The sequence below is a fragment of the Barbus barbus genome (genome assembly GCF_936440315.1).
Source record: "Barbus barbus genome assembly, chromosome: 4".
In the NCBI taxonomy this organism is placed as follows: Eukaryota; Metazoa; Chordata; class Actinopteri; order Cypriniformes; family Cyprinidae; genus Barbus; species Barbus barbus.
In genome coordinates, this window is record NC_136732.1 from 22,936,848 (window position 1) to 22,963,314 (window position 26,467).

Below are 26,467 nucleotides of genomic sequence, written 5' to 3' on the forward strand. Positions count from 1 at the left end.
CAGTCTGACGCCAGGCCCAGTACCGGTGTTAGCTTGCCCGGGTCTCCGGTCAGCCCCTGTACTCGGCTAGGTGTCCGTGTGGCCTGATTCCCTTCGGGTGATCCCACACGTGTATTCATCCACGGTACGGTTTCCCTCACAGTAAACCCGTGTCTTCCCTTTGACAGAGCTCTGTCAGACCCTGCTGGCAGCCTTCCTCCCTTCTCCTAGGTAGGAACTGCCCCAGGGTGCAGGCGCATGTAGCACTGCCCCAGGCTTGGGCCAGTCCATACCAGTGTCTCCACACGTTACCTCCCTTCGGGCAGGGTGTGGCCTCCGTAGCTCCCTTCTCCGGAAGGCTCGCTTCCCCGTCGTTACTGCCGGGCTGTAACAACAAACAGGAAAGACTTGAAGCAGTCTTTCATAGAAGGTCGAAATCCCTTCCGATTTCTGGGGAAAGGAACAGCGGCTTGGCTATCTCCAGCAGCAATGTACTCAGTGGTCCCTGCGGGCGCCGAGGTTAGCGAATTTGCGCTGGGGCGACGGGAAGGTTGCGACCTTCGCATCGCATTTGTCTGTCACGCGCTAGCTTGTCAACATCTGCATGCCACAAGGTCGTGACGGGGTTCAGGTTGTGGCGCTTTCCATAGACCCCTAATGTCGTCACGACATAACTCGTAGTGACCGACAGATAGGGAACGTCTCGGTTACGTACGTAACCCTCGTTCCCTGATGGAGGGAACGGAGACGTTATGTCCCCATGCCACAATCTTGAACCATCGCTGGTTGCCAGGGACACGTTCTTGGCTCCTCAGCGGAAAACCTGATGAGTGGATGCACCTGTCGCCCTTTTATACCCGTATGCACGGGGAGTGGCTCAGGTATGCAAAATCCACTAGCCAAATTTCCTTGGCGTTTTCTCTTATCAGAGGCAGTCGGGGCTCCCAAGTAAATCCCCTAATGTCGTCACGACATAACGTCTCCGTTCCCTCCATCAGGGAACGAGGGTTACGTACGTAACCGAGACGTTATCTGTTTTTGCAAATTAACTCTTCATACAGTATATATAAATTGGTCAAATCCTATAACTAACAGAGTGTTAGTGTTTCTGCACTAAGCAAAAAGTATTTTTATTCCTATGCATGCCTGTGTTGTTTATTGGCTGGCTCAGATGAGTGCTCTGGGAGCCGAGCCCAGAAGCCAGAACAGTAAAAAGTGCAAACAGATAAATGTAAATGTGGAATTGAGAAGCCAAGGCAGCTCAGACACTCAAAGAAAGTTTTGACAGGGCTCTTCCAAAAAGAGGAAGACATTTTTGCTCAAGCTGGAACAAATGTCTTCATAAAGTTCTGCAATTTTTTGGAAAATGTCGAGGTTGGTTGGTCAAAGTTCATTGGGAAAACAAGTGTTTCTTTCTCTGTTCGCACATGATATTTAAATGCTAAATCATGAGCAGTCTGGAGAATAATACAAGACGAACTGAATGGACCAATAAATCTGGGCGTAAAAACAAGATGTCATATAGATGTCAAATAATTCAGAAGGAAATAACAAGAAAAGAAGACAATGAGATTTTTTGACTACATGGGGAGCCAAACTCACAGAGAAATCACTAACCTCTTCAGGAGCCAGACTCTGGGTACTGTAGGGCAAAGGGCTGTCACAATCGGGAATGTAATCTTGGCAGTAGTCAGCCGCAGCCTGAGGATCATCCACGAGCAAGAGCTGTTGGATCTGACCCTGTAACACACACACATAACACTCGCATTGATTCGGTAATATTCACTGTACTGGTGTAATTCTTGTGATCAAAGAGAAATAAAACCCTGTTTAACACTGTATAACAGGAGAACATGGTGATGTAAAGCAGAAAAGTGATTTAAGATGAAAAACAACTTGTGTAACACTGATGAAATTGGGGTGAAACTTGTGGAATGTATTTTATTTGCATATCGCATTAGGCATTTTGAAAGCACACTGCAAATAAGAGTTTATGCAACAGGAAAAACAATCTTCATTTCAAAAATATATTTTCACACTTTTTAGACATCTAAAAATTGTTAAATAAATTTGGTCATAAATTCACTCTGTCTCCTCTATTGCTATTACACATTTCAGCCAAAAGACTATGTATTTGACTGTAGTCCCTGTCACTAAACTCGCACCAGCATCAGCCCACTAAGAAGCTAAGGCATTGTAATGGGCAGCAATGTAGTGCTAGTCCCAGCACATAGGATGCACGTTTTAATAATCACTACACATCTCTGACTATGTTGAACTCAAGATTGAAACCAGGCCCTAACCAAGGGGTTAGTGCTATAAGCACAATAGACACTGAAGTGGACATGTCTCCTCCCTATAATGAGATATGATAGTTGTTTCGCTGTTGTTAAAACATACTTTACATATTTAGGGTGGTCTACCACAGTAGTTTCATCAAATCCAACACAATGCTTAAGTTTTAATGGTGAGAGAGCGCAAAGGTAAGACAGAATATATCCAACAACATGAAGTATTTTTGTAAAATTTTGCTTTTTTGAATGGAAAATAGCCTACATCTTTTGTGATTAATGTAATTCATAATTAAATGTGACTAGACAAGACAGATTAATGGATTCATTTTCAACATATTAAGTACGTGATTAAGAGTGATTATGTGCATGTTTAAAAAAAATATATATTTGCAAGTAGATCAAATGTAATATTTTTTAAAAATCTAGTTCTATCTCTATTCAGTTTTTTTCTTTATTCTCTATATCTCCTCATAAAGCAAATACACATTTTGAAATCACTTTATCCTCTTAATCTACTAATTTCTTTAAATAAAAATTCCAATCTGGCTGCAAAAAGCATCTTTCTCCATTCAAACGTAGCTTCATAAATGTATTCTGATAGAATAAAATGTTTTACAAACAGCATCTATCAAATAGTTTCAAATAATAATATTAAAGTTTGTATATTATAGGATGCTTGGTATAAAATGGATCTCTAAAATCTGAACAGATGCATGTAAATAACAAAATTGATGTAAAATAGCTGATTTACTGTACACACATACACACAAACACCCATAAGCATGAGGCTTCTATGTGATAAATACATTATAAATGTTAATAAATGCTCAAATCCATACTCAATTCTTAACTGAAAATATCTTTAAGACCTATTGCATGTTTGAAATCAAGATGCAATACCATAGGAGAGAACGCCCCCTACTGAAAGGCATAATTCCATAATTCCACTAAATTGTTTAGACTTTTTGAACAGCCTAATATTCAGACATTAGGACAGAGCACATATATATTCACGATAAAGTGATCTTTCATCATAAGGCCAATGGAGAATATTTGACTCATCGCTGGGATCCTGCCAGTACATCAGTGGGAGGAAGAACAAGAGGTCAAAAACTGGCAATACCCAAGATACCACACAGACTCATTCAGCAGTAGAGTACAGCTACACCACAAGATTTCACACACTAATCTGACATATGTTGGATCTTAAAAAGAAAATAAATCAGTATACCTAGCCAACTAATTACACTCCACTGATCCCACAAGTGTTCTCTTCTCTCTATCTGTCAGCTGAAATTAGAGCCTCATGCTTGACAACTCAAGGACTCAACAAGCCTGTTAGCACAGTTTGGTTTCTGCATGCTTTAAACCAACCATTTAATATCAGTGGACCGGACATGAACTGGATATTGTGGATCTTATCTGCATCTTCTAAGAAGAAACAACTGACAAAAAAAAAAAATCCTAGAAATAACTTAAAATGTGGATAATCTGCTGTTTGTTTTGTGTGTGTTTTAGTTCAGTTCTCTAGTTCAGAAAGACTTCCTCAGCTCTTTAGCAATTTGTAAAAATCTGGAAGCAATAGACGCATTAGCCCTGACCATAGTCCCCAGGCTCCCAAGCAACTCTCCCACGCTGAGAGATTTGGACCGGAATATAAATCCTCTGGATTCCCCCTCAATCCAGGGCCTGGGAACTGGCCTCAGATTGGGTCGAATTTACACATCCCCCAGTACCAGCCTCAACCAGATCTCACTGGCCCCATGACACAGATGCAGCTCTATTGGAAGCGTTAGAATGAGTGGGGAGTGGACCCCGAGAGAAGGAAAAATGTGATCATCATTCATCATCATTAGTCATCATTCATCATCACCGTTGATCTGAAGAGCAGAACAAAGAAGGATGAGATTTTTTTATTTTCTTTTAAATCACAAGACATGGTACAGTCTCTTAATCATGGCACAAATAGAGATGGTGTGCCGCACTAAACTAAACTAAAGGGCTTGCTGCCCAGACAGTCAATGACTTGACACATTTATTTAAGGAAAGTGTCTTCAGGCCATGTCTGGTTAGCTTGTGAATATTTTAGTCATTTAAGTGAATATTTACTGACTCAAATATTGATTCCTCGTAGGAATTGAATAATCAGGTTGGAAAAAATGAACCTTATGAAAATTTATTTGACAAAAATTAATAAAAAAAAATATATATATCTTTTTAATTCTCAAATTATTAATTCTGCTTTCCCTAATAAAAAAGTAATACATGTGACCAAGGACCACAAACCCATAAGGGTCATAAGGGTCAAAGCTGAATAAATAAACTTTCCATTGATGTATGGTTTGTTAGGATAGGACCAATTTTGGCTGAGATACAACTATTTGAAAATCTGGAATCTGAGGGTGCAAAAAAAATCTAAATATTGAATAAAAAAAAAATCGCCTTTAAAGTTGTCCAAATTAATTCCTTAGCAATGCACATTACTTATCAAAAATTAAGTTTGTATATACTTATGGTAGGAAATTTACAATATATCTTCATGGAACATGATCTTTACTTAATACTTAATAAATGTATTGTTGGCTATTTCTACAAATATACCTGTGCTACTTATGACTGGTTTTGTGCTCCAGAGTCACATATTTAAAATACATTTATTTCATACTAAGTATAGTTCAAATTCATTAACATGTTAACTGACATTGACAAGACTTACTGATATAAAAATTCTAATTAAACATTATTTGGAGCACTACTTGCACACATTGCACATTTCTTAATATTAAGACTAAAATGTTTTTTAATATCACTATTGATGAGGATCGTATGATTTTAGAATATTTAAATGCAATATATTTTAAGTGTTCCTGAAGTATACTTGCGATAGTTCCACTTTAGCACCATCAAATATACTTCAGTATATCTTTAGTTGGACCTCAGCACCAATACTTCTGCACAATTAAAGTGCATTAAGCTCAAAATTAGTTGTTCCAATTTAGCAGACTTTATGTATATCAGTTTAGTATACCAACAGTATAATTGCAGGGTATTTTTAAAGTACATAATTATGTAAATGTATTTGTAGTATACTTAGCATTAAATAAATGTATTTCAAATTCATTTTAGTGTATTTATTTTTCATTAGGTTTAAGATGTTATTTTTTATTAACTAACCACCAAGCCACATACACAAGATTGTGGAATATTACAAACAGTGAATGAAACATCTATGCTACCATTAAAAATTGACCACATGGAGACATCTTTCGAAGACAGGATGTCACATAAACGTTGGGATTGGGATGGGCCCTGATGACTCTTTGACTGAAAAGATAGAATTTTTAAGGTTTTAGACACAATCCAGAGATAGTTTGTTGCTCTTAACAGGATTTGTTAACAATGGGATATTGTTATGGGCTGGATTTTGGGACATATGGAATGGAATAGGATGGGTATTGTGTTTCTCTGGGTGATGTTTGGCCAAAACAGCTAAAGGCAAACAGCGGTATTGGATGGGTGGAGTTGAGAGGTAAAGTTATTGCAGTGGGCGGCTGGAGGACATGTGGCGCGTGCTACATTGGACCTGAAGAAACATCTGTTTTTTTTTTGAGGTGGAAGCAGATAGAGGACCCTTAAATGTCCATTAGTCTGACAATAGCATTATCTCTGAGTATTTCCAAGAGAGTCATTTAGGCAGATATGAACCCAAACACACTGCACAATGAAACCAAATACCCACCATTTATTTAATGTTGGAGCTCAAGAAAACTCCACAGTTTTGAAAAGATGCCCTTTGGCTCTTTGTAGTGCTTATAATGGAGATCTTACAAGAAACCAGCATAGTGGAATAGTTTTTGGAATAGTATTTGTCATCAATTTCTTATGCCTTTCCAAAACTGTTTGACGTTCTTTCTCCTGTGGGACACAGATTCATCTTGAATAATGTGCTAGACATTTTTCCATTTAAAAATAATACAAAAGCACTATAAACATATAAAAATTTAAAAAGTTCCTATGTCCTTCCAAACTGACAGCTTTTAGTGTGAAACAGTCTTAATTTTAAGTCCATGCACACTGTTTATATTCCACTGTTAACCACTAACTTCAACTGGATTGAATGAATCATTCAAGTTATGGGAACAGGATCGACCAAAATGTAATTAGTTTTGGAAGAAATCTGGCATTGTTATTTCTTTCATGATCTTCATTAAATAACAACTCCAATTTATGTTGTAGCACGACTTCAAGACTTGTTTTGTCATTTTGTCACTTTCATTTTATTGGAAAAAACAATGGTGTATGATGTAAAGAAAGTCATACTAGTTTGAAGTGAGGGTGAGTAAAACATAAAATCCAAACTATCCCTTTAAGGTGCGTTGATGCTTGGAAAAAGCAGAAATGAACAGCACCTGTTTATCCCTCTTTGTGGAGACAAGACCCCAACGTTAGTAGCCCAGACAACTGCCTCTGATCCACTCTATTTCAAAATATTAAATTAAACATAAAACAAACAGACTGCCACTGCTTATTCCATTAAAGCAAAGCAGAGGCATAACTATATATGAATTTTGCATGAACGCAAATTAAGCTGATCTGAGATTCCCTGTCACCCCTCAAGAGAAATATCTTGTTTGCTATTTGTTTGAGAGTCACAGGGGAGTACAGTGAGCATATACTGCAGCATTTATAAAGTTGAAGAGAAGAGGGTTGGGGGAATATGAAACTACAGCACAGAGAGTGTGTTAATAGGCACAAGAAAGCCTATTAGGCTCACAAAGCCTGTGCAGAACATGTCTGGGTCATATTTCACCCCAGCCCAATAACAAACGATATTAGTAATACCAAAAATAAATATGCAAATAAATAAATACAAATTATTTACACTGCAAAATATTATATATCATTATATTATTCTGTATTTATTATGTATTACCAAGCAATGCTTAATGTTTGTTCAATCTGTGGTTTAACAAGGTCCCATTAGCAGTTAAAGAAAAAAACACTTGGTCAGGTCAAAATGTCAGTTACTGGTAGTACACTGTATGAAGACTTTTTGGGTATAATATGTCACAATTTACTTTATTTTCCTATCCTCACTTATAAAAGTGAACTATAATGTACTGCACACACTAGTAAAATATATCAAAAATTATTTCCGGTGTCTGAATAATTTTTGGTTTGACTACTTTTGGTTCTGATTGAGGTGCTTTATTGTCAGTAATGTCATAAAACATTATATTATTTTCCCCAAAAGGATTCATTTTAATTGTGCTAAATTTCATTTAATATTTACATTTTGGGGTTAAAATGACCCAGACATTTCTTTGTGAGATTTTTTTTGAAAGGACTGTCACTTAGAAGTACATAAATGATGTGAATTTGGGACATTTTGGACCATGTTTAAGGCAAGACACTACAGGCCATGCTTTGGTCAATTAAAAAATGTTGGTCTATTTTGCTTCCATAACTTCTTCATTCAGATTAGTGGAAAGAAAATTTTATTACACTTTTATCTATTTCATTCTATTTATTCTATTTTTATCTATTTATCTACTTCAACTGTTTTCATTTATAGATATCAAGTTCAATACCTTTAATATCTTTAATTTTGAAGGGTTTAACCGAGGGGTTTGTTCACATAAAATTCAACTGATTTAGGATTTCGGAATTTTTGTTCTTGCTGTTGACAGTCTTAATGTACTATGAGTAATCACCTGAGGAAGTACATTGATATGCATTACCGGTAGTTACATTTTCCTGTCCTCACCTGTGGTGTTGTGCTTTAAGAAAACCTTAACCTGCCCTAATTGGACTATTTGTGTAATTCATTTCCTTGTTTTCCATTTCATACCTCAAACACTTCCTCATCTAGCAACCGCGTCCCAAAAACAACGACTCCGTCCGTGCTGACCACAGGGCTGTCTCCACGCAACAATTCCAGCGTCTGCTCCTTCTTACAGTCCAGGTACAGCGTAACAGACTTGCCCTCCACACTGTAGGCTATCCGATGCCATCTGAGAAGAGATGACAGCAAGGTTAATCAGTGTCAACAACAGCAGAGCTTTATCACAGTACTAACCCAGGGGTAAAAGTGACATTTACTGCTCTTCCAGGAGCATGGCTATTAGAGGTGGATTATGGGTCACTTAAATGTGAAAGAACATTCTATAAATGGACACTGTGATGCTGTGGTATCATAACCAGATCAGGAGTTGGAAAATTAATTTGTATTCTTCAAGAGCCACATTTTAAAAGAGCTCTCTTCCTCCAACAATTATACATGCTGGAATACGTCTACTAGTAATAATGTATTAATGAATGCAAGGCATGATTCATAGTGCAAAATAGTGTGAATACTAAGTACTTCCAACATTATTTGACAAAAAAAAGGTTTCCACTTGTCTCTGTTTACACCTAGTAACATCCATCTCAGCTGATCTGATTAAAGATAAATAAATATTAGTCTAAACACAGTCCAAAATATTTTGTAATCAGATTACTCAAGCCAAATTCAGAGATAGTTTTAAGATCATTGTGTCTTTACTGCAAACACTAGTATGTTCTGATGTATCTTGAACGACAAAGAATGCCCATTTATTCATGAATATGCATCATAGACACATTCTTATCTAGTATAATCTGCTAATTTATCTCAGCAGATCACATAATATCTAACCACACATGATGAACGAATCTTGAATATTAATACCCATTGTAAAAATACGGTCTTTGAATATTTGGTACTCAGTCTCCATTTAATGCACACAGCTAACCACTTTTTCACTTTTCTATATATATATATATATATATATGTATATGTATGTATGTATATATATCTGATTCCTCTTTAAATTTATTAATGCGTGTTCCTGGTCTTACTGTGAAAAATTCATGAAAATGTAAGAATGTTCTCTTCCTCTAGAACGATTTTCCTCTTCCGCTCACATCATCCAATGGCCAATACATTATTAGCTATATTAGCTATTCAGGTATTTATTTAGCAATATCACATTTAATAAAATGAATAAAAATCCTGTTTCGCTATTAAATACATCAGATTCTAGAAATAAAATGGGTTGTGAATGTCAGATATTTTCAGTTACAAACAAAGAAAACTTAAGCGCTCTTCAAGGCTACTTGGAATGCATTAAAACACTCACTTCCCGTCAGCCAGATTGATTTTCTTAAAAATGGGGTAGAGATCTGGAGCTGGCTGGCCTTGGTGGTCTTCATAGAGGAATACAGGCGATCGGCCAAGCTCCAGCCCCAGCTGTTGGACTCCCTGGTCATCATACAAAGACACCAGGAAGAACTGAGAGTTCTTCTTAGCCTTGACCGTGGTCATCAGAGAGAAGTTCTCAGGGAAAGCAGAATCTATTAAGAAAACAGCAAAGCATTATTCACATATAACACAATGCCAGTAATTTGCACTTCAGAAAAATCCTATGGCCTTAAATGGTTGTATGGAAGTACATTTCAAAGAGTCCATACCTGGAAAGAACTGTTTAGTTGGGGCACTGAGTTGAATCTTTTTGTCTATCCTGTAAGCCTTGTCTGTTTCTGATGTGTCCTTTCTTTCAGTGCACAGGCCGGCCTCCACTGACACTCCCTCCATGTCTTCGGACAGCTCCAGTACCCGTAATACATTGATCAGATTAGCTGTAGGAAAAAGAGAAAACATTTTAACTTTCATCTGCAGGCTGCCCTGAACAGACTACTTAGTAAAAAAAAAACCAACAAAAAAAAAACACTTTAGTATCCTAAAAAAAAACAACTTATCTTCGTTGAAGGCTCTTGTTTGAGGTGTTTATTTGGGTATTAATATTGCAGAATGTTAATTTCATAAAGTCTGAGTTTATATCTGTTAATTGTACATGGTGACATATCCAATAAACGAAACTTGAAAATAAAAGAGCACTCGAATATACTTAAGTGCAAACTGAATGTAATATTTCCGGGCACTTAATTGCAAGGTAATTCCAATTAATTTAAAATGTATTATAGTTTACATTTATTTTATATTTTGTAATGATGAAGTTACAATTTAGTATATTTAAAATATATTACTACTATAAAGCACTTCAGATGTTAATCAGCACATCAAAAAAGTGCTATTAAAAGTGTGGCAAAAGATTAAAACACAATGATTTAAAAATTTGTTAAAATAAACCTTTACAAATTTTGAATTTGACAATATTGCAAAGTGAATCTAAGTCTTACATAGTTATGAAAGAATATTCTCTGTAAGTACACATGCACAGTCTTTTATTTAATTAATATTAGATTATCTGCAAGCAGAGTTTATACTTTTAAGATTTGAAGTACAATACAAGTGCACATTAAATATTAAGTACACTTTGTTTTCAAAGGGTATGATTGGGCTAATGAAGTATGGTGCTTGGCAAAAAAGTTTTGGTAAGTCTATTTGACGTTGCATGTATCCGTATTGAAAGAATACTAGGAACACTATGAGGAATGTAAAGCACAAAACTAGAGCTTGATGGCCCTGCAGCTGTATTATTCACTAAGCCAATCCCCTTTGGGTCACGGCAATATCGAACAACAAGCTGAGAGTTTGGCTGCCGTTAGTTTGGTGATTTGCAGCCAACTCAAAGTGTGTCGATCTACTTGGAAGCTTCAAGATGCAGTCACGTTCAAATCAAGGCCACAGCTGGTTATGGATGGGGTGTCATTATGGGATTGAGCTGTGACATACAGTCTAGCCTGAGATAGTTAAACACACACCTGACAGGTGACACCTGTCAGCGCCTCTTTTAAATAAATGTCTCCACGACTTCCACTATCTAATGTTTACGATCACTTGAAATGTATTTACAGGAAAGCTGTAAGAAAACACTTTATAACATTTAGAAATAACTGTTGTCAATGTTTTATTGAATTACAGTTTTAATGAATCTCTAAGACGTACCAAGACTACGCTGGATAGACGCAGTGAAAGACACACTAACAGCTCACCAGTTGAGCCTTGCTTAAGCCACACGCCTAGCAGTTGACATATCTATATCTCCCCGCGACACCCCAGTATAAGCGGAAGGAAAAAGAAGAAAGAATGAATCTCTAATTGCACAGGTTAATCTAATGAAGCTAACCAGGGGGTTTCTCTTGACTAACAGCAACCTTTGGCATGTGTGACAGCTGAAAGAAGGACCCTAAATTTAAATTGCCCTCCTGTTTCCATGGCCCTCCTTTCTCTCCTCTGTTAATTAAACATGTGGGAAGAGTTTGTCCATGTCAACCAACTGCTTGCCTGAAAAAAAAGTATTCCATTTTATGGCATTATTTATTTGTTTAGCAGATGCCTTTATACTTTGCTGGTTCAAAGCATGGCAACAGACTAGTAAAAAGGCAGTGCTAAAGTCCAGGCGAGACTCAATCACAACGGTACTTCAGACAGGGTTGTGTCAATATGTTGTGCCATATATTTCATTATGCAGACCTTGTAAATAAATGTAAATAAAAGTTTTCGGCTCACTGCCCATTGTCTTACAAACACAGCACCCAACTCAGCCACATCTGTTAATGTTCACTGGTTTAAGTCCATCAGTCTGAGGTGAAGTGTATTTGACAGTTCAGTAAATCTGTCTGTGTAACTAAGTGGGATATGGATGATTGGAAAAATACAGCCACTTGAGAGAGCTTGAGAGAGAGCATAACAATAGCATAACACTATTGTTATGCTCTCCTTTATATATACATGTACACATACATTTATAGACACACACACTTAAGTGCATGAAGAAACAGGTCAGTAATTCAGTGGTGTTTATATGTCTGAGCAGCCATGTAATCTGTGTCAGAATAGGCCCAATTATCACAGGACTCTAGTAGGGTTCAGCCTTGCAAATGTCAGACATCTCGACTCGACATCTCAGCCAAAACCATAATTCTGACTGCTGTCTAATCTAAAACCAGTCAATTGTGAAGTCTAACAAAACAAGGAATTGCCCCTGACAATGCTATATAAATATATATGTACACAAACTTTCAAAAGGTTGAGGTCAGTAAGATTTCTTTTTTGAAAGAAACTAATGCTTTTTTTAGTATGACCCCCCCCCCCCCCCCCCCCCCCCAAAAAACCCCATTAAAGTGGTGGGTGACTGCGATTTTACTTTTTTAACGTTAGTGTGTAATGTTGCTGTTTGAGCATAAACAACATTTTGTTTGTTTTGTTTTGTCTTTTAAAATTAAGGCACACAATTTAATAATAATAATAATGTTTCTTGAGTAGCAAATCAGCATATTAGAGTGATTTCTGAAGGATCATGTGACACTGAAGACTGGAGGAATAATGCTGAAAATTCAGGTTTGCATAACAGGAATAAATTTCATTTTAAAATGCATAAAAATAGAAAACAGTTATTTTTAAATTGTAATAATATTTCACATTACTGTTTTTACTGTATTTTTATCAAACAAATGTAGATTTGGTGAGCATAATAGACTCTTTTCAAAAGCATTACAAAGTCTAACCGACCCCAAACTTTTGAACAGTAGTGCAACACCATTTTCTTCTTTACAAATGTTAGAAAATACTCACATTTTAGCTTTTTGCACTTGTCTATTATTTTAAAATCCTGCAATGTGACACATGATTAAATATTCCATGTCATTTCTCATTTAATACATAAAAAACTGTACACATAAAAATAATAAAATTATAAAAAATTAACTTTTAGATGATGTATAGTGTTTCACATTGCAGTATCACAATTTGAAACGTCATGTCAACTCACTAATAGTTAAGATAATACCCTGTGCTCAAAGTGACAGTATAACTTGTTTACCAAATACTTGGAATGAAATTCTAGAGGGAATGATAAATCAGTGTGCTGTTAAATATCTGCCCTCTGACCTCAGAGAAATTCACAAGGCAGTAATAACAGTGGCCTAATGGTTTGAGAACAGGAGGAGAAATGCCTCCTCTGAGTGAGAATTCTTTGAGCACATTCCCAAGATACCCAGCTCATAGTGAATATGCTCTTGAATGCTCTCAAAACAAAGCATCCCAGACACAGACCGTCATGTTACTTCTTAAGGAAATGCAAATTAAAGACGCATCAGCATTTATGACATTAAACCAACAATATTTCAAACGAACTGAAATATTCAGTGAAGTACTGTAATAATACCAATGTTTGAAATATTGCTTGGGAAACCAGACAATTATGCCTACTAATAACCTTAAATGGTTACAAAGTCAATGCGTTTACAAGAGCATAAGTAGTAGGATAGGAACTGAAAATAGCATGCCCAAAATAAACCCTGTTTAATAAATGCATTACAAAATAGGCCCTTCTCTGCTGAGATCTCCTGAGGTCAAGGGAATTGCTCCCCCAGCATCATGAAGGGGCCTGGGGCAGGTGGCTGGACGCCATGTTGGATATCCGGAGCCAGTCCAGAAGCAACATGCTGATGCTCTGTATATCCGCCAAGAGCCAAACCTAAGCCAAGTCTATAAATCACATTCATCAGAGGCTGTGAAACCCAAGGCGATGCTACCTGTCTGTTTTATTCACCTGTACACTTCAGCCAAGTGCTGCTCTCACAGATCTACCTGTAGCTATGTCACCTGCACCTGTCTGGGTGCTGCCATCTGGCACATCCCAAAATGCTTCATCTGGGGGGCTTATCCAGTGGAGGCGGCTTTCCAGCATCACCTCAAATAACTGCTGAATGAATTCAAGATTTATGTGAGTTGAAAATGACTTAGAATGCTTGATGAGTGAACCTGCTCACCCCATAAACACATTTATGTGTGTATATAGCACTTTTGACTAAAAGAATAGTTCACCCAAACCTGTATGAATTTCTTTCTTCTGCTGAACACAAAAGGAGATGTGGATTACCACTGGTTCCACTGACTTCCATAGTATGGGGAAAATTATACTATGGACGTCAATAGGGACCAGAAACTGTTTGGTCTTCAAAATTTCTTCTTTTGTGTCCAGCAGAAGAAGTGTATGCAGGGGGCTTCCAAAAGAGGTCAGAAAAACAAAACCATGAACCAACTCAAACACTACAAATACTATTTTTATTATATCATATGATTACTTTTCCAATCTATCCAATTAAACTCTGAATGAACCAGTGAAGTGCTTTGGTTAAAGTCTATTAAAACATTATGTTTCTGATCTCATGTTTCCACAATATGTACTAAAATCTGCAGCATGATACATTGTGGTTTATACTGGCTGTCATGAACATCCTTTGAGCATCAACCTTGTGTTCCTTCCGTCTTTGCAGTTCTCATATTGTCCCGCGTCTTTATTTACTGAAAGCAGCGCACTTGGGATAGGACTCTTGGCTAAATTATTAGCTGTAAAATAAACTATAATTTGAGGGAACTCCCTTTAGTGTTCATCAGTCAGTTTATATCCTCCCACATTGACTCGAGACCACAGGAATATTTACCACGCCATGAGAAAGACTCCGGCGGTCTGGAGTTTCTCTCCACAGCTTTTTAAAACATAATACCACAAACTGATATATATTTACTTATTATGAAATTTACTATGAAAGACTATTATAATTGTACATACTACAGGAGTCACATAGATTTAAGTACTAAATCTGTGAAAAACAACATTCTAAGACCCTTCTGAGGCTGGATATAATTGAATTACTGGTCGTGACCCCTGACCTCAAGGGGCCTGGAGCCAAACCCTGTAGACAGCAGAAGCAATGAAGCGAGGAAAGATGGGACAATGTAGCTCAGACACGCCCAAAGGCACTCCAAAAACACTATCCCAGCTTACGACCCCTCAGCCATGGTCAATCTCTAGTTACTCAACTTTAACACTCGTTCCACATTAGACAAGCAAAAAACGCCGTTCAAATCTCTAATTTCCTTCTGTGTGGTGTTGGATCCTATTTCACCTCGTTTGTCTTTCAACAAACTCTTTCATTTGTTCATAGTTTTCCAAGAAAGCGTAGGATGGTGGTTGTATGTAATCAACTAAGAGCTCCCCAATGGACTAATGCTGAACTGCTCTACAAACATTTGAGCTTGGAGCATAAACGTGATTGAGATTTGAGTCCGGGTCTGTTTCATGTTATCGCTAATGTTTGGAAGTCATTCAGAATGGTGGCTGGTTGCTGTTAGAAAAACCTGGAATCTGCCCCACCACAGCAGTGAACTCTTTCCCTCTAGGAGTCATGCTCCACTAAACCCACAGTTTGTACGGAACGAGATTGTTTAATACCATCCCCATCTTGCGCAACATGCAACCAGATTCCCAGATGAACATAAAGAAACAACGGCTTCTCAGTTGCAGAATCACCCATTTCTCTAGTGTGTTGAGAATTTGATGGCAGTGGGAGCAGTATGTGGGCTTAGAGACGGCGCTGTGGAGCACTGTGGGATACTGTATCCAGCGTACTTAGAGTCTGGGAACTGCTGAGTGGACGGCACTATTGTGCCAGGGAGCTGAGCATCATTACACATCAGTCTCACATTCCTCTCCTTGTAAAGTTTGTTTTGTGATATTTACTCACTGTGAGACATCCAGCAAGGCCCACTGTAAGTGGGTCCACAAAGGAAACATCTGCATCTCTCGGTCTCTCACTGAACACTACTGTCCCCCACCCCAATATACAAATTAAACACACAAACCCTCCCAGTCTAAGACAAACCAGACAGAGCTTTACATTATGCAGCTACTGAGCTTTAAATAATGTACAGCAAATGTAAGTGAAGTTGACATTTATTATTGTTTTGCAAATTTTCATAGGTCAAATCCAATCTGAAATTCCTTGTAAGGGCGAAAAGTTTCCAAACACATAATTGGCAGTAGAAAAAAATTATTCAAAGTGGTTTGAAGGCTGTTAAGGAGGATCGGACGATCTGTGTCCCAAAGTCCCAACGGGGGCGGGGGGGGGGGGGGGCTGTCAGTACTTTCGCTTTCAAAATCGATCGCGTTCAACAACGAGGAGGGAGGATGGAAAGTGGCGGGGCACAGTAACTCGTTTGGTAGTTTTTAATCAGCTGAACAACTACTTAAAGTCAAATGGATATCTGGACAATTTTCAATCTGGTTTCCGAGCACATCACAGCACAGAGACAGCACTCATTAAGATAATGAATGATATTCGCCTCAATTCTGATTCTGGCAAAATATCAGTGCTGGTACTACTAGATCTTAGTGCTGCGTTTGACACTGTCGATCATAACATACTCTTAGAGTGACTGGAAAACTGGGTCAGGCTTTCTGGGATGGCACTCAAATGGTTCAGATCATACTTAGAAGGGAGAGGTTATTATGTGAGTATAGGAGAGCATAAGTCTAAGTGGACGGCCATGACATGTGGAGTCCCACAAGGCTCAATTCTTGCACCACTCTTGTTTAGTCTGTATATGCTCCCACTAAGTCAAATAATGATGAAGAACCAAATTGCCTATCACAGCTATGCTGATGATACCCAGATTTACCTAGCCTTATCTCCAAATGACTACAGCCCCATTGACACCCTCTGCAAATGCATTGATGAAATTAACAGTTGGATGTGCCAGAACTTTCTTCAGTTAAACAAGGAGAAAACTGAAGTCATTGTATTTGGAAACAAAGATGAAGTTCTCAAGGTGAATGCATACCTTGACTCTAGGGGTCAAACAACTAAAAATCAAGTCAGAAATCTTGGGGTGATTCTGGAGACAGACCTTAGTTTCAGTAGTCATGTCAAAGCAGTAACTAAATCAGCATACTATCATCTCAAAAACATTGCAAGAATTAGATGTTTTGTTTCCAGTCAAGACTTGGAGAAACTTGTTCATGCCTTTATCACCAGTAGAGTGGATTACTGTAATGGTCTCCTCACCGGCCTTCCCAAGAAGACCATTAGATAGCTGCAGCTCATCCAGAATGCTGCTGCCAGGATTCTGACTAAGAACCAGAAAATCTGAGCATATCACACCAGTCCTCAGGTCCCTACACTGGCTTCCAGTTACATTTAGGATTGATTTTAAAGTACTTTTACTTGTTTATAAGTCACTCAATGGCCCAGGACCTAAATATATTGCTGATATGCTCACTGAATATAAACCGAACAGACCACTCAGATCATTAGGATCGAGTCAGTTAGAAATACCAAGGGTTCACACAAAACAAGGGGAGTCTGCTTTTAGCTATTATGCGGCCCGCAGTTGGAACCAGCTTCCAGAAGAGATCAGATGTGCTAAAACATTAGCCACATTTAAATCAAGACTCAAAACTCATCTGTTTAACTGTGCATTTGTTGAATGAGCACTGTGCTATATGTCCGAACTGACTGCAATGAATTTTATGTATAATCATTTTCTTTAAATTCATTTTAAATCAATATCATCTTAAATTTCCTTGTTTTTATTATTTTTATTTCCATGTTTTTATTGCTTTTTAATGTCTATTTCACTTTCTTTTATGTAAAGCACTTTGAATTACCACTGTGTATAAAATGTGCTAACTTGCCTTGCCTTGCCTTGCCTTTGGGGGGGCACAGCAACTCATTTGCAACACAGCAACTTGGCGCCGGCCCTGTCCTTACTACATTTCTGGGCCTTGAACGTGGTAGTTGCATTGCTGTCTATATGAAAGGGTCAGATTTGTGTTCCGAAGATAGTAGAAGGTCTTTGGGTTTGGAAAAACATGAGGGTGAGTAATTAATGATAGAATTTTCATTTTTGGGTGAACTAGTCATTCATAGGTTGATTTTCAATATGAACTTTGGTTGTGTGGTGTTTTCAATATTGCTTTTGTTTGAGTGGCTCAACATTGACCAATGGTGTGATTTCAGGTCAGGGCAATGTTTTACCGAACGTCAAACATGTAATACAGGAGACTTATGGCGTTATTTTACTGCCAAATGTCGAGAGCGCATTTTTGTAGCGCGAAAGTAGATTAATATAATGTGCGAGCGCGAATCTCCCCGCTTGCACGCGGATTTCCTTTGCTCTAGCACAAAACCGGACACGCGCTCTCGGATATAGGCTGCTCTCGCACAGAGAGAGTGTGCGCACTTAAAACGTGTCTCTCCTCTCGCTCAAATGTGCATATGCGCGCTCAAACTTTGTCCTGTGCAAGGGAATGTGTCATATCAGTTATATCCATTACTTCTGCATTCTGAATCTTGCATTCGATGATGACACACACAAACCAGGATGAAGATGAGCTGACTTTGAGAGAAAAGAAAGTCATTTGGATGCTAAAAGAAAAGAGTAAGTCAGTTAGAGCTCTAGCAAAAACAATGGGCATGGAGAAATCAAGAGTTTGGAAACCACCAGCGACACCAGCAACCAACAACTATCTGATCGGCTGAGAAAACAACAGTAGTTGATGACAGACAAATCATAAAAGCTGTGAAAATGAATCCTAAAAGACGTGTCTGTAAAATCGCCAACAACTTCCAGAAAGCTGGGGTGATGCTCTGACAATCTACTGTCCTCAGGAGACTTTGACACAGAATTACAGATGCTACACAGCAAGATGCAAACCTCTGACCAGCACCAAAAATAGAAAGGCAAGATTAGAGTTTGCAAAAAAGCACAAAGGTGAGCCAGAAGAGTTTTTGAACTGTGTTTATAGACCAATGAGACAAAGATCAAATCAAATCAAATCACTTTTATTGTCACATCACCACAGCACGTGTGCCTTCATGAGTGAAATTCTTGAGAGCGTGCTCCAGACACTGCAGAAACAATTTACATATAGACAATTTACATATAAACAATTTACATATAGACATTACCATACATACGTACAGACTTATACAGATGACAATGTGTAATATACACATACATATACTCAGTACACATAGTGTACTATTAGACAGACATACAGTTACCGATACACATTATACACAGTATGCAGTACACATTCTACGTTATATACACACAGTAATATGCGAAGATGCAGCAGATTATATATAAACCGGATGTGCAAATGTCATGGATGTGCATTGGATGGTATCCAGTGCTGGCAAAAAGATTGTTGTATTTGTGCAGTAGTGTACTGGTAGTCCAGTTTGAACTGTATTGGAATTAAAGTGCAGTGCGTGGTATATTGTAAAGTGGGAGTGTGCTGTAGGGTGTATTAGTTTTTACTGTTCATTAGCCTGATAGCCTGAGGAAAAAAGCTATCCCTCAGTCGGCTAGTGCGGGATCGGATGCTGCGGAGACGTCTTCCTGAGGGCAGCAGAGAGAGCAGTCTGTGGGACGGGTGGCTGGAGTCATTGATGATCCTCCGGGCTTTCTTTATACACCGCCTGGTGTAGATGTCCTGGAGGGAGGGAAGCTCACCTCCAACAATGTGACGGGCAGTTCGCACGACCCATTGATAAAGGTTCATCACTTAGTAGCAGATGAACCTTTATCTAAGTGATGGGAAAGCAAAAATGTGAAGAAAAAAGGGAACCTCATCTGTAAAGCATGGTGGAGGTGGTGTCATGGCATGGGCATGTATGGCTGTCTCTGGAACAGGCCCTCTCAACTTTACTGATGACTTAATGTATGATGACAGTAGCAGAATGAATTTGGAAGGGTACAAAACCATCTTGCCTACCAGTATTCAAGAAAATGCCACCAGATTCATTGGGAAGTGCTTCATATTGCATCAGGACAATGACCCAAAACACCCTGCCAGTTCAGTCAAGGAATTTATAAGGGCAAAGCAATAGAAAGTCTTAGATTGCCCAAGTCAATCTCCAGATTTAAATCCGATTGAACATGAATTTCACCAGCTGGAGAGGAGAGTAAAGACAGAAACTCCCCAAAACAAGCAACAATTGGAATTTGCTGCATTAAAGGCTGGGAAAAGCATTTCAAAGAACGAGACCAAGTCTGGTGATGTCTATGGGTCACAGACTCACTGCTGTGATTGTGCGCAAGGGATCTGCAACTAAATAATAGCTTTTAATATTTTATATCTGCCTTATGTTCAACTGTCCCAATACTTATGCTCACATCAATGAGTGGGATGAACTCTAAAAGTGCTGTTCTTTTTATTTGGTAAGACATATATGTGTTGAAACGGTTAATAATAAAATGTGACATTCTGTAGTTTTGTCTCATATTCATCTTTTAATCATATTTGTAAATGTCTTGACTCCACAGCCAACAGAGCAATTTTGTCTTTACTGTTCCAATACTTATGGAGGGCACTGTATATATATATATATATATATATATATATATATATATATATATATATATATATATACACACACACACAGTGTTGGGGAGTAACTAGTTACATGTAACGGAATTACGTAATTTAATTACAAAATAAAAGTAATTGTAATCAGTTACAGTTACTAAGATAAAATGTGAAATTAAATTACAGTTACTTATGAAAATGTTCATTATTACAAAGGGGGTTACATCTGATTTTTTTCACACACATTCCCACATACAGATTTAATTGATTTACTTTATAAATTACAGTGACTGCTCTAAAATATGAAACACCAATGTTTCAGAAGTTTATAATATGCTTATCCGATAACTTTTATATTTCCTAAGGGCAGGGCCGGAGTGGGATCCATTTTCAGCCCGGGAGTGTAATGCTCAAGACCAGCCCACCACCTATCCCCATCCAACCCCCTCCCCCCGTGGTGGAATCTGGATAAATGAAGTGACAGATCTGTTCTTACTATCCTGTTATATTTATTTTTGACATGTTTCAACAAAAAAATATGAATAATGTAAATATCGCCATAAATATCAATAACAAATCACATACTGAGTTTTCTGCAACAAAGAGTCCAACTGTTACATTATGAAAAAATGGTTTGCATTCAAACAAAAATAAAGTTAGTGCAATAAGAAATATACTTTTTGCACTATTGTTTTTTTTATATCCATGTCAATGTAATAAATAAAATAATGAAATAAATAATATGAACATACAACAAAACATACAACTGTAACAATATTTTTTTTAAAAGTTCAATTCAAAATTGAAAGCTGCCAAGAAGTCATCAATAACTAAATGGAAAATCAGTAAACATCTCGAAAGAAAGAAAGAAAGAAAGAAAGAAAGAAAGAAAGAAAGAAAGAAAGAAAGGCCTTCTACCATTCTTCACAAGTTTTGGTTTACACTCAGAACTGAAAATGGCAAAGCCTTACAGCATCAACAACCGCCTAAGCAATGCACTGGTTTCTGCAACTTTGTTTATTACTGTCTCATGTCTCAGTGTCTATAGACATGAGGATTTCCTTTTCTGTGCCCATTAGCATGAATGACTCTAATTTCTCTTGAGCTTCTTAGCCTGTTCTTAACAAATTTCAGTATTGAGAAGCTTACATTTAATTGAAACAGATAATCAAAAGAAAAAAAAAACTAAACTGAATAAAAAAAATCCTTCAATGTAAGTCACTTTGGATAAAAGCGTTTGGCAAATTCATAACTGTAAATGTCGCTAGTCACTGTACCTCGACTGGAGTCGCCAGTTCACATGTGCTCGTTTGTCTTCTTGACAAAATATTTGTCAGTTTGGCACATTTGGCCGCGTCATCCTCCAATGCCTTTCTCTTTTTTTACCTGGCTTTTTCAGCGCCTCCAGGCATCTTTTTTTACTATCCATTTTATTCTTCCCGCGATTAGCGCACTCTCGCTAACTCACAACACAGCATTAATGGTTTCGGTTTGTCTCCATGGCAACGACCTGGGACACGCGCTTGTGTAGAGGAAGAGAGAGTGCGCGCGCTCTGACAACAGAAAACGTCACGTTAAAACGTTAAATTCAAATTAGCTTAGTTATCAGTCACACAGTAATTTAAACAGATATACGTTATTCCGTGTATGTAAAAAATAAAATAAAAAAATAAATAAAGCAGGCGAGTCTGCCGGCCCAATTTATGAGTGGGGCAGAGCGGCCCACCGGGAATTCTCCCGGTTCTCCCGATGGCCACTCCGGGCCTGCTACAGGGTTTATGTACGTGTATATGCTTTATTTTTTTAAGATTAACAGTTTTTTTCTAAGGCATTGTTAGATTCCAGTGTTTTTTGTCATATCTATGCAAAGATTTGATTTCAAAAACAGTATCATAGCTATTAAACTATTTCTTGTTATGATTTTAAATCTGTATTTAACCTCATAATGATTTTAAAGTAAGTCTGACATCGGATGCCCATTTTCCACAAGTTGGTATGATTCTTTAGGGTCTTCTCGAAATGATCTCAGTGGTCGTGTAAAACAACAACATTTTTACCTTGTCAAAAACAGCTCTGTTCACGGTGTCTCATTTCGGTGCATATCTCTTTACATGCTAATGAGCTCTGCTCACCCCGCCCCTCTCTTCTGTGGAAGAGCAAACGCGATTCACAAATAATCATAAAAAATAAAAAGTGAGACTTACTTCTTCTGGAGGAGCAGCTGGATCATGAATAATGGGTGCTGATCCATCCTTGAGTTTTAACTTTTTAACAAAACCTGACTTGAATTATCCCTCATTCAGAAAGCATGATTTACGCAGCCAGACTTAAACAAATTTAGTGAAAGTGACATGAAGTGACGTGTGGCCAAGTATGGTGACCCATACTCGGAATTTGTGCTCTGCATTTAACCCATCCAAGTCTACTTTCGCGCTACAAAAATGCGCTCTCGACATTTGGCAGTAAAATAACGCCATAGAGTCTGGAGTGTTTGGGAATTTTTGCAGCACCCCTTAGTGTCACTAGTTGTGCAGACATTTTTGATTATCTACTTGATTTATGATAGGCCAATGGCAATTTCTTTGATTGCAATCTTTGCTCATCTATTGGAAATGTGAAAAAATTTCACAATTTCAGAATCAGATCAAACAGGGTACAACTACTGTCGCTTAAAAGAGTGGAAATGTTTTTGTCTTTGTCCAAAGAACCATTTGGTATCCAATCCTGCTCTTGGAGGGCCAGTGTCCTGAGCTAGCCTGTAAACACTAATTTTACCATTGTTTATTTTATTTTTTTTCTGATTTGAAAAATCTAATTCAAGAATAACCTTGACCAACAGTCTTGCCCCATTCAAACAGACAGGAGCTGCACTTGAATGACTAGAAATAGTTTCCCGGGTAGTTACAAATATGGCCGCAGAATAACTGACTTGGGGACTTTGGTGGAAAGTTGTTTACATGGGTATCATAATGTAAATGAGGACCTCACTTCTCTTACAGGATCAGGCCTTTAATGCAAAATAAAATATATGGCCACACAGAAATGAGGATGGAGCTCTACTTCTGTGAACCAGATGTTTGTATTGTTTCTGGATGGAGGACACATTTTGCACAGCAGCACTGATGGCCCAAGTTCCTCAGCAGCAGGGAGGCATGTCTGTTTAGAGAAAGAAAGGGCTCTTTTGAGTGGAATCTCCCATCCTCATTGGCGTCTTGTCTTTAAATATTCTCATCCATACTGTTTCATGTATTTGTTTGTTCAGTGGGATCAAAAAGAACATGCATGGCTGCTCTACTGCAGGAGTTCCCAAACAGGCCGTGTGAAAGGTGAGGATCGGGGGGAGCAGCGGAGCAGGAGACAGGGACCAGGCACACGTGATAACCATAAAGAGAAGATGCAACATTAGAAATAGTCCTCCCACAGTCTTAGACCTCAAGACCTTTGAAGAAGATGGGACAGATAGACTGGATATAAATATGGGGAGGAAGAGGGACAGAAGAATCCCAAACAGAAAAAATGCCTTTGTTCTCCATGTCAGACATGACAACACACTGTGGCTACAAAATCCTGCAGTTAAACACATGAATGCCAGACTTTCTCGGGGTGACCATGCAAATGCCCGACAGCTGACTCAACTGACCACATCCTGCTCTGTCATATCAGAATCCACTGCTGCACCAGACAGGAGTGATACCACTGCGACTACATCTCTGCAGATGCCCTTCATACTGAAACAACGTCTGACTTCTCTGACCTGATCACCATATACAAGGAATTCATTGCAATTATAAAATCTACTAATTTATCTGTGTCCTTAATGGCACCAGCACTCAAGCTCCATGAACTGCACAAGTTTTTATGAAACTTGATGATCTTGTTTTCCAGCTTCTTGAGCTTCATTGAAAGCAAGAACATCTGACTGTCACTTTGCTTAGTGATATAAAAATAATAAATATATCTTACATCATAATGTTTCTTTTATTCAATTTTGAAAATTATAAAACATAATTTGGAGTTTTACAGGCTGCTTACAGTAGATGCTCTATCGTCTTTATCTTTATCACTGAGATTCTAGTAGTTTTTATCATTGAGATTCTTATAGTTTTTATTAATATTTTATTAATATTTTATACCAGAATTTACATTTATATTTTTCATTTTAGCTTTTTTTTAAGTTTTATAATATTTCATCTAAGTTAACATTTATTTTATTAAAAAATAATAATAATTTTAGTTTCAGTTCACTATAATAACCTTGCACTTCCCCAATGCTCAGAAAAAAACAGTGATTATATGCTCTCTATATATAATCACTATAAACATGCCACTGACCTTTTCACACTAAACATAATAGCAGCATGAGTAATGCATTTGTTTAATACTTATCATGCTTATCACACACAGAAAAGTCCAACATCATATTTGCGTAATAAATTAATTGTGTAGGGTACACTAATACTGCTGACATCAAAAAAGTTTTCAATTGAAACTGCTCATCTATGCAGTCTTCTCTGGGTTATAGTGTTGGCATATATACTACATTTGTACAATAGCAGATTTGGCCAACTGCCCAAGAGGAATTTTAATCTACTGGAGTAGGTCAGCAAGCACTCATTCACCTGTGTCTCAAGCCAACATTAAACTGTTTCACAGCAAACCAATATGGGTCACGAGCAAACTCAAACATGACATGACAGTCTATTGGAGAATTTCCTTCCTTAACTATTCCAACTATGGGAGCCAGGTAACTACACCTGATCAGTGATCTTAAACTAACAGAGCATACTAAAGACAAAAGAGTTGTGGAAGCAATTAAAATGGGTATAATATAAAAACAGAGGATCATGGGAAGTGTTGTGAATTGTAACACCATCAGTTTAAGCTATTAGAGGAGGTGAAATCACTGTCACACATGACCACCACCCTCCTGAGGTGACAACTAATGAATTACTTTGTTCAAGGTGATGGATGTTAAATGACAGAACTACATCATTTCAATCAGCAAGTTTGTGTATTTACTTTGAAATATAACCAAAATCGTTTAAAAAAAAAAAAAAAAGGACAAGGTGGGCTGTAACAATTACCAGTGTATTTCTACTGGAAAGATAGATGATATAGACCTACATTTCATACAATGAAGACACTGAGCAACAAACAAACTGTTCACATGAAAAGATGGTGGGGTTAAGTAGGATCATGAATGGGATGGAAAACATTTTTAAACATCACAAAAAAATGATGACCAAAAACTCCAAAAAAGCAAGTTTCATAAGCAAGACTTGAATTCAAGTACAAGGCTTGAAATACTATTCGAAAGCTATAATAAGCTGTAGCTTAATCTATGTTTAAATAGCCTACTAAAGACAGCTGAATAAATAATGAACATGCAGTCTAAACTTAGGTAGAGTGATTTGGAAACTTAAAAGCGTATTAGTGGCTGTCAGTCATTCTCAAACTCAATGAATAAGTTCAAACCCATGGAACTTAGCCTATTCGAGATTTATCTCAAGCTTCCCCCACATTAATAAAAGCTCGTTATAAAATGATTAAGGTAGAAACTCCAGGTGATAGCTGCACGACATGCCCGCAGATCGTAACAAAACATTTTCAGCAAATTAAACAAAGATTATTGACTATTGAAGCCGCATCTGTAACAAGTGCATAGGAAATAAATATGTGGTTTCCAATTATGAAAATGATATTTAAATGAGAACAAAAAGCACTGTTAAAAACTATTGTTTTAAGTTTAAATTTCGGCTAGTTTACCTGCATGCGTCGTTGTGGTGCACAAAGAGAGAAGCAGCGGCAATAACGCGCAGACCGCAGTCTCCTTCATCCGCCTCATGTTCAGGACGCGTTGCCTCCACTCGAGCGCTTTATCACACCAGCAGCAGATTACGACTGAGAAAACCCACAAGCCATAAACGTACGAGAGAGAGAGAGGCAAGTGCTGCTGCGGTCCCGGTCTGTAGTTGCACAAGATGGAGAGGCTTTTTCTTTTCTATGAGTATCCTCCTCTCCTCCAAGACCGCTAAGCTCTGTCCTCTC

General features: G+C 37.8%; 1 protein-coding gene across 1 annotated transcript in view; it reads right to left on the bottom strand.

The window, feature by feature from the left end:
* LOC306869012 (uncharacterized protein) overlaps window positions 1–26,467 on the bottom strand; it is a 71,172-nt gene extending 44,705 nt beyond the window's left edge. Inside the window, exons 1-5 of the mRNA XM_079415549.1 lie at window positions 26,186–26,467; window positions 9,765–9,932; window positions 9,434–9,647; window positions 8,125–8,287; window positions 1,597–1,719 (exon numbers count right to left, since the gene is read on the bottom strand). Of these exons, the coding sequence (XP_079271675.1) occupies window positions 1,597–1,719; window positions 8,125–8,287; window positions 9,434–9,647; window positions 9,765–9,932; window positions 26,186–26,264 (747 nt within the window). The 5' untranslated portion in view covers window positions 26,265–26,467. The remainder of the gene's footprint in view (window positions 1–1,596; window positions 1,720–8,124; window positions 8,288–9,433; window positions 9,648–9,764; window positions 9,933–26,185) is intronic.